At 39.2% G+C, this 16,214-nt stretch overlaps 1 protein-coding gene across 9 annotated transcripts in view; it reads right to left on the bottom strand.

Moving 5' to 3' along the window:
• The window catches only part of SMYD3 (SET and MYND domain containing 3), a gene marked incomplete at its 5' end in the record, with an annotated part of 352,491 nt that overhangs the window by 281,878 nt on the left and 54,399 nt on the right, over positions 1-16,214 (bottom strand). For all 9 annotated transcript variants that reach the window (XR_013836949.1, XR_013836950.1, XR_013836951.1 and 6 more), the window contains one exon: positions 13,045-13,181. Coding sequence is in view for 5 of the 9 variants with exons in the window: in XM_079969531.1 (XP_079825657.1) it covers positions 13,045-13,181 (137 nt within the window). The remainder of the gene's footprint in view (positions 1-13,044; positions 13,182-16,214) is intronic.

Below are 16,214 nucleotides of genomic sequence, written 5' to 3'. Positions count from 1 at the left end.
GGAAAGGGTCTGACCATTAAGAAAGCCCTCCTGACTTCACGAGAGAATGTCCCAGAGGGAGAGGCCCAGGCAAAAAAGCAGCATGATGCACCACTTCAGCAGCCACCCTCGCAGCATGGAATGGAAAAATGCCCCACACATTTCTGCAACATCTTCTGGGCAACCTTGCCATTTCATGCAGGGAAGGATGTTGCCTGCTCAAAAACAGTAATCAATTACCTTTTGTCCTTGGCAGTGCCACATCCCAAACTAGTTGTCTGAGAAGCAGTGTTACCCAGGCAAAAAGAAGAAAAAGAGTGTGACACTCCACTCCTGATCCTGTAAACGCCACTCACAGCTGTGCTTAGGAAAAGACTGTAGGAGCAGATTGAAATAGCTGGCCAAGTTGGTTTTAGGCTGCAAACAGACAGTGAGCCGTACCTGGCCTTCGGGGTAGAAAGCAAGGCTGTGCCTCAGAGGTCACAGCTGCAAACATAATTTTCCAGTCAACAGGCTACATTTCATTTCTGTGCTATAAAGTCAGAGGAATTGTGTTTCTTGCCTAGGATTTTGTGGCCAACATATAGAGCTCCAGTTAACAATGATATGTTAGGACAGAGAATAATCAACCATCATGTCTTTGTCATTCTACATGTTTTGTTTGTGTGTTTGAAATGTTGCATCGTTACTGCATTGAATGATTGATTGATTGATTGATTGATTGATTGATTGATTGCATTCACGCATTGTCCCAATAGCTGACAACTGGGAGTAATATGCATTCCTAATATAAGAAGAGATTAAATGGATACTGAATTGTGTTCCAATCATTCACAGTCACAATCGATCAGAAATAACAGTGTGGTTCAATACACCAAACTGTATTCTATGGCAATTAAAGAGCCAAACAGCACTTATTTCCAGTGCCTCTGTTAGGACTGGACTTTATAACCCAAGTCCAGGGTCCTGCAGTCCCCAAACAACTGGCAGAGGAAACAGCAGTGGCAGATGATGGGGCCAAGTAGAGCAGGCGCCTTAGCAGCAGACACGTCGTTGCACAACATGCCCACCTAAATGAAAAAGGGGCTGCAGTTGTTGGGAAACTGATATGGAGAGCAGATGAGAGCAACCAGGGAGGTTGTGACAGGAGGAGAGGGCAGAAGGGACCTGGGAAGAAAGAAAACATAGGGCAGCAGAGGGGCGGCCAGGACATGTGAAGGCAAGGGGAGCAGCCAAGAGGCACTCTACCCCGAGTCCTGTCAAACCCGGCACTGCCACTGCTCATCTCCCCTTTCTTCTCAGCCTTCATTCCCATCCTACATTAGCAGTTCCATTGTTATGCAAAACGCTGACAATTCAGGGGTTATTACAATGTAAGATTATGGTGAAAAATTAATTAGTAACACTACAGTAATAGCAATGCTAATTAAAACGTTAAAAACCTTGCCCATAGCAATAATGCATGAATAATGGCATTGATGCTTGTGCCTCATATCAAAGATGTCCTCGTTCTAATTAAAAATGTTATGTTTTCCCAATCCCACAAACCAGCCAAATCAACTACCTATTAGAAATCAGCCACTTGTAATTGTAATATTTACATCTCTAGACAGACATGACTTTAGTAAGCTTTCAAGAAATCTTCCTATGGAACAATGGAAACTGTTTCCTACCATGTTTTTTAATACTTTGTTTATTACATTTATATCCTGCCTTTCCTGCAAGGAGCTCAAAGTGGCATATATGGTTGTCTTCCCCTCACACACCCCTAATTTTATCCTTACAACAACCCTGTGAGGTAGGTTAGGTGCCTGGCCCAACATTACCCAGTGAGTTTCATCATGTGAGTAGGAAGTTGAACCTGCACACATACCCCCACTAGACTTATAGTTTGTAACCACTAGACCACACTGATAAAGTAGAGGGTGGTCAGGTTTAAACCCAACTCATATATTGGCACAATTTACTAACTTATTTATCCCTTCTTCTCTCACCCACAGGTGCATATACTCTCTTCCCAAAATCTCAGACCAATCTGATGACCCAACTATTTCATTTTTAGCAATAAAGATTCTGGCAGGATTGTAAAAGTCACGGGCAAGGGGAAATTGCCAAGAGACAACATAATGTTCATTGACACTAGAGATTAAGTTATGTACCTCTGAAAATGCTAGATCAGATATTCAAAATTGCTCCAAAATTTCATGGAGAAAAGCTAGTGGTATTAACTGGGCTATACACATGAGAGGCAGGAGAGCTTCTCCATGATTGTAGCTAGCTGTATTTTCCACTGACCATCCTGGCCAGTAAATGGATCGTATCTGCAGCCATAATATAATGATGTTCTGTGTTTAGTCCAGCAAACCCTATCACACCACAGTACAGATGCCTCCTCTAAGATAATGCAAAGGCAGCCCCAAGATATGTTTGCTCCAGTTGTTCAAGAATTAATAAAACATTTGTTTTTAACTGGCCTTTAAGAAGACAGCATAATTCCACCGCAGGGAAGTGATTTGTGAGTATTTTAATGTGGCTGTTTAATCTATTTATTTACTTTGTTTCTTTCTTATAAAAGGAGTCCAAGGCACAGCATAAATGCTAGGCAGTAAAGAGAGGGAAAGGTATGCTTTGCTTGAAATCTATGTGCTGTGCCCTCCCCCGACCTGCTGTTATCATCATAAACAGTTGACTATCACAGGTAGTATCAGAGGCATGCCCAATTTACATGTGGATGATCTTGAACCATTTGACGTAGGGAGTCTCATTAAAACAAAATTTCTGCACTGCATGACACCAAACTAGGATTAAATTGATTCAGAGCAGACAAGCTGAAACAGTAAATTTAAATGTACTGCTACAAATGTGTTTGATGAAGGAAAAGACAATAGCAATTGTGATAGATGAAGGCAAAATGAACTGTGCAACCCTTGAGGATTCCTTCCCAAGATATTTTCATGAATTTTTCCAAACTAAGCTTGCTTTGAAATAATAAATTGACCAACTGTACCCCATTATCCTAAATCCCACCATTTATCATTGTGTGGATTTAATCAAAACCATTTGTTTACTTGCGTTAAGCCACCAGTTGCCCTCTCTCTTGAACTCTTTCCTGGTGAAGCTTGATCTTCAAAAGAATGGGAAAAAAGAGACTAGCCACTGATATATATGGATTGCTTCTTGCTTATCAAAAGATGGAATTAAGAGGTACTGTAATTATAGCCGGGGAAAGCTTCCTAGGCCAAATAAATTCTGACAAAAGGAGATTGAGAAATGTGCTGCATTCATGGTCCAGATCTAAAGGAGGGGTGGGGAATATCCAGTATTTTAAAAACTGTAGGCACCCACCAAGATGTGCTCTTAATATAAATTGCAATGATGTCAGTGCTTACAATCTGCAGAGGGCAAGTACCTTCTCTCATACCAAAGGGGAAATTTCCTTTGAAGTAAAGGACCCCTGGACAGTTAAGTCCAGTCAAAGGTGACTATGGGGTGTGGTGCTCATCTTGCTTTTCAGACGAGGGAGTTGGTGTTTGGCCATAGACAGCTTTCCAGGTCATGTGGCCAGCAGAACTAAATCGCTTCTAGCGCAACGGAGGACCGTGATGGAAGCTAGAGTGCACAAAAATGCCATTCACCTTCCTACCACAGCAGTACCTATTTATCTACTTGCACTGGCGTGCTTTCGAATTGCTAGGTTGGCAGAAGTTGGGACAGAGCAACAGGAGCTCACCCCATCGCGTGGCTTTGAACCACCCGCACCTTTTACCTTTACCTAAAGTAGTACTTGCTGCAACACAAACAGAAACCTCCCTAGAAGAGCTGAAGGCCAGTAAAGAAGCATTTTAAATAATCTAATAAATAATGCTGCATTCTTCAGAACTACCATATTGGCCCAAATATAAGCCGCACCCGAATATAAGCCGCACCTTTAAAATTCAAGGGGGGAAAGAAAAAAGACAATACCTGAATATTCCTCAGACACTCACACCCGTTCCATTTTACCGTATGTCTGTTTCAGCAGCGATATCGTAAAAGCCATTTTTTTTAAGGTCACAAATTTAAGCTACACTTTTCACGATTGGAATTTGGAAAAAAAAAAGTGAGGCTTATATTCAAGCCAATACAGTATTGCTTTATTCAGATGCAAATATATGTGGATTTAATAAAATAATTCATCAATCAATTAGAGGATGGTTTTTTTTAATGAAGTAATAGCTCTAAAATTGCATTTTCTGAGCATTTCAGGATGTGAGTACCTGGTACGGGAGCTCCACTGCTTTGCAATAAAAAATTCAGGAGATCTAAATATGAATCACTCACTGCACAGGAGGACTGGCGCTAGCATTCATACCAGAGAACTTTATTTCCACTCATCAACACATGCCAACCAGATAGATTGGGAAACAGCTGAACTAGTTTATTGAGCTTCTGCAACAGACTCGGAAGTTTATTCTTGCAGTTACAATTTCACAGTCAGATAGGTTTGAAATTATATCAGGAATAATTAGCAAAAGCTGCTCCGGACTGTGATAGCATAGCTGCTATATACACAGGAAACCCACATAGCTCTACCTCACTAAGCACAATCCATATTTATCACTGACATGGACACAAATCTGCTACAGAAAAGCTAGACAGTATTACAGCAGAGATATTTCTCCCGAACTCAATTCCAGTTTCTGAATATAAACTCATTTTCTTAAAAATACAAGAATAATAATAATAATAATAATAATAAAAATAATAATAATAAAGCATTGCTCACATTAACCATGAAAATGAAAATGAGAAAGTGGCAACAACTGCTCAAGCTCATTCTGAACTTGGGCCAAAATTCAGCTATATTCAGAATTCTGATATTTAAATCCCTGGATTTTAGGTTAAGTTAAAAAATGACAAAAAGCTAGGAGATAAAGGAGAGACGGATAGAACAAGGGATTTAAGCTGAGAAAAGACACAGCTGTCACAATTCACTAGAGAGAATGTTTTCCAGGATTGCTGTCTCCGTTTGTTTCCAACAGAACTTCACAAGGCTTAATATAAATCTGGTTTTCAAAAGATGAAACAAAGCAAAATATAGCCCAGCATACAATGAGCAAGTATGGACTTAAGTAGGAGTTTTGTATATTTCTCAAACTTGATGACAAAAGAGGACATAGGTCATCCTCATTTTTCTCCCAGAAATGAGAGCCTAAAATTGTACAAGGCATTTCTTCCATTTATATGTTACATTAAAAAAAAATGCCAACAATATGTTTAGTGATAAATGTAGCTCAGAAGTACTTTGTGCCCTATACCAACTAGGTTTCATATATGCTACCTATTGATTTTTGCTGGGAGTGTCCATGATAACTGAGAGATTTGGGTGTTTGGGGAGGATCTAGAGAATTTGGGTGTATGGCAGAATTTTAGACTTCAGGTGTTTCTCCAAGCGGCCTGCAAAGCAGCCTCCTTCGGACTGAGCCTCAGCTCAGCTTGGAGCCTGTAGGATCTCTGAGGCAGCCTCCTGACTAACACACCTGTGTGGTTATTCTCAGCCTTTGGATCACTGCCCAAAGTATGTAGTAATTTCGAGGTGACAATGTTATTCCTACACAGGTGGTATAATAGTCTGAGAGTTTATCCATGAGCAGGGCCTACTATTGCTTCTGTTTAATCATAGCATTAGTGGTAAAAGTCTGGCTTTGCTCAGTCATTCTAATAAACAGAAAAAGGTGCACTTTTGAAATCAATGGTTTTGAAAGGTTCAGTGTTGATTCCAAATTGCATCCAGTTGTATCCAAACATGGACAAAATCCTGCTCCTTGGTTTCAGGAACCAATATGCAAATTCTGGTTCAGATATCTTACATCTTGCTTAAAATCAATGCAGGTTCAATCCACCATCGTAATTCCAAATTATGTCCAATTGTATTGTGGCACTCAGACCTGGACATAGTACTCCAGGTGTGGTCTGACCAAGGCAGAATAGTGTGGTATTATTACTTTCTTTGATGGGGACAGTATACCTCTGCTGATGCAGCCTAGCATTAGCTTTATTATTATTATTATTATCCTTATTATTAAACCAAACAACAACAACAATTTAGTTCTGCTGCATCACACTGTTGACTCATGTTAAGCTTGTGGTTTACTAAGACCCCTAGATTCTTTTCACATGCAGTACTGGCAAGCCAAGTGTCCGCCCACCTTATATTTGTGCAGTTGGCTATTCCTGTAGATACTTGTAGAGCTGTGCAGAGGAACACCTTTGCTCAGTACAACCCCCTGCAATAGCCTGGCATAATGGGGGGATTGCTCTGTAAGTCATACGAAGCGTAGACCCGCAAAAATAATGGACTTCACTAACTTAAGTCCGTTGATTTCAATGGGCATATACTCTGAGCATGATTTAATCAGATACAACCCAGAGACTGAAGAAAGCAAATCCTGCAATGGCAATATCTCATACAATCATCAACCAATACAGGGTTGTAACTCTTGTGAAAACCGCAAAATACATAATTGTATTATCAAGGGAATAACTGCAATGTTCAAATATTGCATACTGATATCCATGAAACAGAATAGTAGGTAGCTGTGAGAGATGCAATGCACAACAAATGAAAAAAATGAAACTCTTTTTTGTTGGCACAGCAAATTGATAAATGGGAAGGGACCTTGAGCCCAGAATTGAGTACTAATTCCATGCAAACTTCCATCTGTTTTCCTAAGCCTGGTTAAACAAGTTTTAGCTAACTCTTTATAGCTCATCTCTGTAAGTCTGCAAATTAAAAAAACAACAACAGAACTCTGTGTGCTCGGAATGGTAATGAAAAGAGAGCGGTCTTAAGATAATTAAGTCATTTTAAACTGTTGCTAAATGGAAATTTGATTGCATCTTTTATTAATTATTACAAGTTGACATTTTAAATAAAGATAAAAGCCTTTCAGAATATTGTGGACATTACAGGAGCTAAATAAGACAGAAGGGAACTGATTGCGATCTCTTTTTGCCTGGCTTATACTGACACAGGAATATCTAAGCTACTATTTGCATAATGCATGGTTGCTACCACAGGTTTCTATGCATCACTGGTAACAATACTGAAAGCAATGGCCTAGATGTCTGTCAGTTCTTGCTTCAAGGAGAGCTTGACAAATACTTCTTGAAGGACAGTTGACTCCTACCAGGACATTCTAACTATCTATAGATGTATGTCATGAACTAGAGACTGCTACGGACGACCCCACATGCTTGTAACTCCCTAAAACATTTTGATGTGAAGTTTTAATATATCTCAAGTGAATCTTGGCCAGCTGGTCTTCTCTCCAAAACCCATAACTAATAACAGCCACCAACCTATTTCGATTGGGGAGGAAGGGCTTCCCTGTGGATCCATAAACAAATTGAGCCTGTGCAGCTTGGTTATGTGACCTGGCAACCTGGCATGTTGTTGTTGTTTAGTCGTTTAGTCGTGTCCGACTCTTCGTGACCCCATGGACCAGAGCACGCCAGGCACTCCTGTCTTCCACTGTCTCCCGCAGTTTAGTCAAACTCATGCTGGTAGCTTCGAGAACACTATCCAACCATCTTGTCCTCTGTCATCCCCTTCTCCTTGTGCCCTCAATCTTTCCCAACATCAGGGTCTTTTCCAGGGAGTCTTCTCTTCTCATGAGGTGGCCAAAGTATTGGAGCCTCAGCTTCAGGATCTGTCCTTCCAGTGAACACTCAGGGCTGATTTCCTTAAGAATGGAGAGGTTTGATCTTCTTGCAGTCCATGGCATAGAGCACAATTTTAAAGGCTTTAAAGACTTGTTTTCCCTCTGCCACACTAAGCAGAGCAGCAGCAGTCCTCTGATGACTAGGACTTTCTTACACCAACTTACACCAGCTTGATTTACGCCAGCTTCATGTGCCTAAGATTACTCCCTAAGAGCTCCCACATGCCAGCTGACTTACTTCAGCTACTAATTCCATAGTCCAATATCTAAAATCGTAAACTATGAATGCAGAGGCTCATAGGCTTATATTTTTAAAAATGTCTAGAAATCATACAGAATGTCTGCCATCAATTGGCCAATTCCAATCAAACCTTCGGCGACATCTTATAACTTTGGGAAATAGTGGGAAACTAACATCTGCATCACAATCCAGATACACACATTCACAGACACAACGGTTGAAGCACTGACTTGGGACAGATCCACTCCACTTGGCAGACTCCACTCACATAGAACATTTCAGATGGTAAAATCATCACATGTTGGAACACAGTGATTTCTATGGGGTTGCATCCATACCACTAACACTCACATAGCTGCATGTAGGTGAGCTCATGTAATATCATGTTTAAAGAATTGGACTGTACATACCTGGTTTAAGCACAACTTACTGTCATGTTGAAACTCTACAGCAAACATGCATTGTTGCCTATATAAATAATACGGTACAAAGCCCACAGACTGGAGGGTGAGCATTATCTTAATGATATATAAGAACAAATTGGATCCTAGTCATTATCACCCAAAAAGCCTGTAAGATATCGGGTCAAAATTAGGTACATGATTAGAAGAAGGGATATCATCTTGTGGGAAAATAGATCAATGCTTTGTTCTTAATTACTGGCTTAGCAAATATGCTAAAAGTCTACTTTGTGGCATTAGTCTACCTTACAGCAGCCTTCAATAGGATCAATCATGATAAATTGGTTGTGGAGCACAAGTACCAATTGACATAGATTTACTTTAAGGCCATCTGAAATAATTCCTACAACTAAAGGTGTGAAACTAGTCAGTTTCTTAACCCCTTTTTATTTCATTTGCACATGAATGATTTGGTTCTTGAATTACATCCATCTTTTAGTACAATTACTGGAGACTGATCATCAGGGATGGGCAAATCTGTCAATTTCGGTTTCTAATTCATCCAAAAATATTTTCAAATCAATTTGCAATTTTAAAAAGTCATCATGAAAATTCATCAGCATTTGTGTGACTATACATGTTTGTATGCAAATGTGCCTAATACAGACATTTCCCTTAGTGCAAAGCATTATTTTATGTTATTTTCACTAATAAATGCATTTTTATGTACACTTTACCCAAATTTGTGCATTTTAGTACACATTACTCGGCTGGAGAACTGCATTGCATTTTTTTTTGAGAAGAGTGAATTATGACAGCTGTATTTCAGTTCACGTATTCTTTCTTAGTGAAGTTTGCCTTTAAATGTGAACTGAATCACTGATGATACAGCCCTATCACTAACTTCTGGCTATGTATCAGAACTTCCCCTCAACCCACCAGAGAAGATTTTTGGGGGGGAGGGGGGCTATGCGCAGAGGTCAGGGAGGGGAATTCCCGTGTGCAAACAAAAATTGTTGTGCTGACCACCTATTCTTAAAAAGGCTTTATTACTGTGGCCTGAAATTAGTTTATTTCTGAGCTCTGTGATGACCTTGTTGTTTTAACAATAAAACTGAGCTAGACTTGTAATAATTTAGGATGTGGATAACAAGGGCACAAAGAAAAGATAAGAAAGTACTATTAACTCATGCATGGTAAAGGTGAAAGCCCCAAGAAGCAACTTAGTGCTTGTGTTTTGGTTTTTTGTGTTCAATTGTGTGTAGTGTATGTTAATTAATAATAAAGATGATTTTAAAAAGATTGCATATTCGTATTCTGTTTTGCTTTTCCATTTAATCATTGTGTTTTATTTCACCTGCATACACTGCTCCTTGTATTTTCCATTCCACAACATTGATTTGTGTACAATGTGCCTTTGCTTTCTCTTTGATATTCATAAACTGAAATGCATTCACTGACCTTCTGTAGATGTGTTTCAAATATATTTTCCAAAACTGATTTTAGCCTCTGGTCATATCTGATCAAAACTCTCTTGAGCACAGGGGCAAATTAAGGAGCCAATTTTTACTTTTTTTAAGCTAGTTTCATTAGAATCTCTTTCTAGAAAATGTCAGGAATTAGTCACCTCAGTGAAGGTTTGCTTGTTTTTCTGACTTCTTGTCTCTTCATTCTTATTCTTGATGTTACAGCATCAAACAGATTATGACTGACCTTCAACTGTAGCTTTCTACAATTTCTGATTGATCAGAAAGGAAAAAATGGAGGCTAGGCTTACAGGAAGCATCCAGTGAACTTGAAAAGAATGTGTTGCAAAGTCAGAAAAACAATCTTACAACAGGATATAATATACTGGCAGTACTACTTTAATAAAAAACCATGAGTCCATCTAGCGCCACGTAAAACTCACAACATGTCTTTTAAATGCTACATGGGATTTCACTTCTCTCACAGATAGTCTTCCTTGTTTTTGTTCATTCAAAAGTTAATAAATTGCTCTCTATGACATAATGAGCCTTAAACCTCCATGTCATTCATATAAAAAGCAGAAGGTCAGTATATTAAACATAGTATAGTAAATACACGATACAGTACTGCAACAGTCTAAATCTTCCTAACAGGACTGATGGTTCCTGTAAGCTTGACTTCTGTAACAAAGATTTCTTTTCCTTTGCTTACAACCAACTAAATTCTGCTTTAACAAGCTGAATATAAAAGGAAGAAAAGAGCAGGAAAACCCAGCTGCCATCACTTTTTATAATACTCAGAAAAAGATGTCTCCATAGGCCTCTCCCTGGTCACTCCCAAGCTATTCCCCTTAAAGGAACAGCATATAAGTTACAACACAGAAACAGCAAAATTAAAAATTCAAATAGTGGACACTGGACACATAAATGAAAAAAAATGGCAGAAAATCGATTAAAAGTAATTTTGCGAAGTATAGTAAGACCTGCTTGATGTCCTACACATTGCATACTTCTTTTGAAAAGACTATCTTCATTGCATTTAGTTTTTCGGCAAAGCGGAAAAATGAAATTCATTAAGGTTGACTTCCATAGCTACACACAAATCAGCATATTATGCTTAATAAAATTATATCAACTCAGTGTTTAAATAGCAAGAAAATAATCTGGAAAATAGTTAAAACACAACAGATGCAGTTCAACAAGTGACAACCTAGACACATCAAATTAGAGTCAAACCTTGATTCCCAAACGGCTCAGTTGCAAAACAAATCGGCTCCCGAACGCTGCAAACCCGAAAGTAAGTGTTCCAGTTTGCAAACACTTTTCGGAAGCCGAACATCCGATGCAGCTTCCGCTTGAGTGCAGGAAGCTCCTGCAGCCAAACAGAAGCTGTGCCTTGGTTTTCGAATGGTTTCGGGAGTCGAACAGACTCCCAGAACAGATTAAGTTCAAGAACCAAGGTACCACTGTATATATAAAAGCTGTTTCCATCTTTCTTTTACACCCAGAAATTGAATTGAGGGTGAAGCTATGCAAATAGTTAGCACAGTTCTCAGTGGATCCCACTGAGTTCTAAAGTATAGAGTAATCTGTAAGGCAGGAAATATTTGGAGTGGGGTTGGAGGGGAAAACTGACCATTTGTCACTAGGAGCAGTTTAAGCCAAACTCTAAAGGAACACACCTCTTTACATTTTCTCATTCATTCCAATGGGGAATAATAAAGTGATATACTTGGGCATAATGTTTCACCCATACACTGCACCCCACAAAACAATGCCCCTGAAATACATAGGCCCTTCTTCCACATATATATCTCCTGCTATAATGACGGTGGGTGGGGAGAGACTGTTTCATCTGACAAGCTGAAATGCTTGCACTGACGGTACATGGAACATAGCTGAATGTTGAATTCCTCCCACGACTTTTGTGGATGAAATATGACTCACACCTCATTCCATCAGTTTTATTATGATTATGTAACTACTAAATCCCAGGACATTAATATTTCAGGATTAAATAATACGTATCCGCTTTACACTCTCAAATACAGACTGCAATATATAGACTGAAAAAACAAGAAGCCAGGAATATGTAATAGCAGTGTTACTAAACTCTGAGCCATCACTGAAATAGTTAGAATTTTCTTAAAACACTGAAAAAAATCTAATAAATTAGATGGCAGTGTTCCTACTTATTTCAACTTATCCATTGTTGCAAAATAATGAGAATTATAAAATTAGCAGTAGTTTGAGAATTTGTTAGTAAAAGTTACTCTTTAAAAAACTCATTAAAAAATTAACCAATTGCCCATTTTAGAGCATACTGTCAATTTTGATTTGATTACCGTATATCCAGTAACCAGATATAAATAGATACTCTGAAATAGCTGCTCATCACTCCCCAGGGGGGCTACGGTTGTGGACCCTCGTGCTCCTGCTTCAGTTTCTGCTGCCTGGCCACATGGACTTCCCAAGAGCTGTGGGAAATTCCCCACGGGCCAGATCTCAGGAAATTTCCCGCCAAAGAAGGGCTATTCAAAAAGGCTAATCAGTAATGCTTTAAGAGGCCAACCACACCAGGAAACTTCTGCAGCGCAGTTGGCCCGAAGAACGAAAAATGAATGGCTATTATAAAAAAGATCCCCAAACTATTCTAGGAAGCCATCTCTTCAACTAAGGCCAAAAGTGGGCAACAGCAAGGATAGTAGTGTTTCCCTATAATAAATATGTGTCAGATGGTTTATCAAGGGGGGAAATGGCCAGACGTAGCTAATTCTGGAATTCACCGATATATTGTGGAACACATCATCATATATCAACATGAGAAAAAACACAAAATATAAATGTATCTGCCAAACAGATTTTATTCGGCAGAAATATACAGATTTCAAAAGAAAAATGCAAAGCATAAACCATAAGATCATTTTTCCAGAAAGCAACACCTTATGGTGGATAGAATTTGTCTCTAATCGTTCCAAGTCATTTTTCAATATCAGCATTTTATGCTATCATCGTTCTCACTTTTAATATGCCCATTCTTTGCTGCTTAAATTAAAAACAAAGAATTCAATTATATATATATATAAAGTAAATGATACTGCTCCCAGGCACAGAATTTGTTTAATTACCAAAGTGGAACATAACATTTACTGTTCATGCTGACATATGGCAATATATTATGGTTTTGCATGAAACACAAAAATTAAGGACGTGGGAAATGATAGAACTGCCAGGAATCCAGTTTTAACACTTACTTTTGCGAAGGTCTGAAGAATATCTAGAGCAGGTGGCAGCTGAGAAGCTTCTTGGATCTCCACTTTCAGATACAACTGCAGAGTCCTTGCAAGGTGCCCAAGACCATCTTTCATTTCTTCACTTAACTTGTCAAAATCTTTAGAGGAGGCAACATAAAGCAAGGGGTGAACAGAAACTTCCACCAACATCTTCGTGTCTGCCCAATGGCAGATTTGCACTCTAGATCAGGGTTTCCCAAAATCAGGTCTCAAGCTGTTTCTGGACTACAACTCCCATCATCCCTAGCTAGCAGGACCAGTGGTCAGGAATGATGGGAATTATAGTCCAAAAACAGCTCAAGACCCAAGTTTGGGAAACCGTGGTCTATATATTTCCAACCCCAAAGATACAAAATGTGAGGCATGTACCATTTTATTTGTTGATTGCTACCTCTCACCATCAGGTAGTTGTTGCTAAACTCTGCAAATGTTGTGTGAATGATAGCTCAAAAGCTTGGAACTAAAAGATGTCCGAAGATTTGTAAAATAGCAAAGCAGGTGGCTGGATTGTCTGTTTTGTGTCACCCAGAAGCAGAAGAAGAGGACTTGGGTTGATTTCATTCTTCAAATCAATCCTCAGAAAATACTATTTAAAACTACCTGTTTATAATACACAATGGGGATAACACCTTAGAAGAGCTTAATAAAATTATGGAAGGCTGGAATTCAAAGCCTATAAAAATGCACGTTAATGTAATAAGAATGTATTGGATGTTTATCTCTAAATATGACAGGTAATATGGCGAGTATTAACAGAGAAACCATGGGCTGGATCCAGAGAAAAGCCCAAAGGATGGAACTAGTGGAAGTCCACTCTTCCCTTTAGGAACCTTTTCACCCATCAGCCAAAAACCTTTCACTGATGGTTAGGAGGTCACTGTGATGCAGGGGGCTGAGGTGAAAGTGGGGGTTTAAAAAAATCAGACAGAGACACCTTCAATGAGCAGGAGCCCCACTAGGAAAATTTATCTGCCCAATTTGGGAGTATTCTCCCCTCCCCCCCTCCACATCCCCAAGCCCACTGTATTGAGGAATGACCCCCAACCCTAGACTGGCTGCCAGGGAAGTCAGGGCAGGAATCCAACTTCTACTAGCCCCTTTGGCCCCTCTCTTGACCCAACCCCGTAAAAAATCCTCACTTTGCAAACTGAATCCCTGTAGCAGGAAATGATTTAAAAGAATCTGCAACCTTCTAACCACATCTTAACTGACATGGTCCAAATCAAAAATATAATATCCATGCATAGTTTATTCATAGTGGTCCACATTTCATTGGAAACCAAGTTATTAGGCCAGGGGGGAAATGAAAGCTGATCCGATCAATTATTTACATGTTATGATTTCTGTGGTACCGAATCTGGAAACAAGAAACAAGAAACCAAGTGTCTTTGAGCCAAACTAGATATTACAGTAATTGTACATTAGTCCAAGGATGCTTTTAAAGTCAGAAAAGGCACACAGGGTTTCAAGTGTGTAGGAAACCACTTGGATTGGGGAGAACGCCACAGACCTCCTGTTCCTCCTAACCAGCGGGATAGAGCTCTATTGAGCGTAAGGAATCTCAAGAGTGCTGCATTTAAATGGAGTGGGTCCACAATTTCCAAAGATCAGCCACCCTGGAGTATTATGCAAAAGGGATCCAAAATATCCAGAGGCACTGATGTTGTAGGCTTCTTTGTAAAAAGGTTAGGAAGGAAGGAAGGTTTCCAGTTCCCCCACTTCACTGTCTATAGAAGGGGAAAGCTTTAAGAAAGTACATTGAACTATACACCCCCCTGGAAATGTAATGCTACTACACTTGTGTGCTCGTATTACAGCTTTCCCCTGGAAGTGGCCCCATGGTCCTCTTTCCTTCCGTTTTTACATTTTAAGAACAGGATATTATATCTTTTTAAAGAACCTATTCAGCCCAAAGGAGCACAATGCACATTGCAGAATTTATTGATTTATTTCAGAGACAGGCAGACAGTATTAACTTCACCCATCGCTGAAGTAAACCACCTCTGGGATGGTGAGTAGCAACCGTTTAAGAATGCAATGTGGGGGACATTTCAGTTCAGGACAGATGCAAACAAGAATAATATATCCGTCCAAAACTTTAGGGACAATTTAGAGAATCAAAAAACAGAGGGCAATTATCCAGACTGGAATCTGGCCAAGATGTCAGAATTAAACATTGTCTGAGAAAATTTGTCCCATAAGAATTTTCACAGCAAGTGATCAGAAGCTAACTTTCCCATCTCACACTGAAGACAAAGGAAGTAAAAATTGAAATGATATCGAGTAAACAAATTGTTTTAATTTTCTGGGGTTTAGAAAATGAAAATGAAAATTGTTCCATTTACGGGAAGATGAAACGCTGCAAGAAGTATGGCTATGAATAGTGTATGCAGCCCCTTTTTTCACATGTTATACTAAAAGGACCACTGAGCCCCATTCCCACCATCTGTGCATATGATGGTGAATATTGCGGAAGCAGGATAGAAAGAAGAAAACTTGCTTTTAAATAAAATGGACATTTCTAGGCAGATGCAGGAAAAAATAAAATGATTTAAATGCCACATGTGAATACTACCTTTGTGGTGCAATTTTAAGCATGCTTATTTGGAAATAAGTTAAAATCAGGTCAATGATCTTTAGACTGTAGTAAGATGTTGCCATGGGGGCTCTTGTGGGCAGAAAGGTGGTAAAAAAAACCTACTACTGTCGTTAATACTAATAGTAATACAGTGGTACCTTGGTTCTTGAATGGCTTAGTAGTCGAACAACTTGAAACCTGAATGCTGCAAACCCAGCAGTAAGTGTTCCGGTTTGCAACCTTTTTTGGAAGCCGAACATGCTCCATTTTGAGTGTTACACTTCAGATTTGAGTGCCACACTTCCATTCTGAGAGCTACGCTGAGATTTGTCTGTTTTTGCTATTTATTTTGCATTTTTGTTTGGGGGGCTTTTTTTTTTTCATTTTTGTGACTGTGTGGAACCCAGTTCAGCTATTGATTGATTGACTGTGTGACTGCAGAAATGGATCAAAGCTGCAAAGTACAGTACATTGTTTATTGCTTTCATTTTATGGATCAATGGTCTCGTTAGATAGTAAAATTCATGTTAAATTGCTGTTTTATGGGTTGTTT

This window comes from Podarcis cretensis (assembly GCF_951804945.1).
Source record: "Podarcis cretensis genome assembly, chromosome: 3".
In the NCBI taxonomy this organism is placed as follows: Eukaryota; Metazoa; Chordata; class Lepidosauria; order Squamata; family Lacertidae; genus Podarcis; species Podarcis cretensis.
Note: the sequence above shows the minus strand (reverse complement) of the source record. Positions and strands in the feature narration are given on the sequence as shown.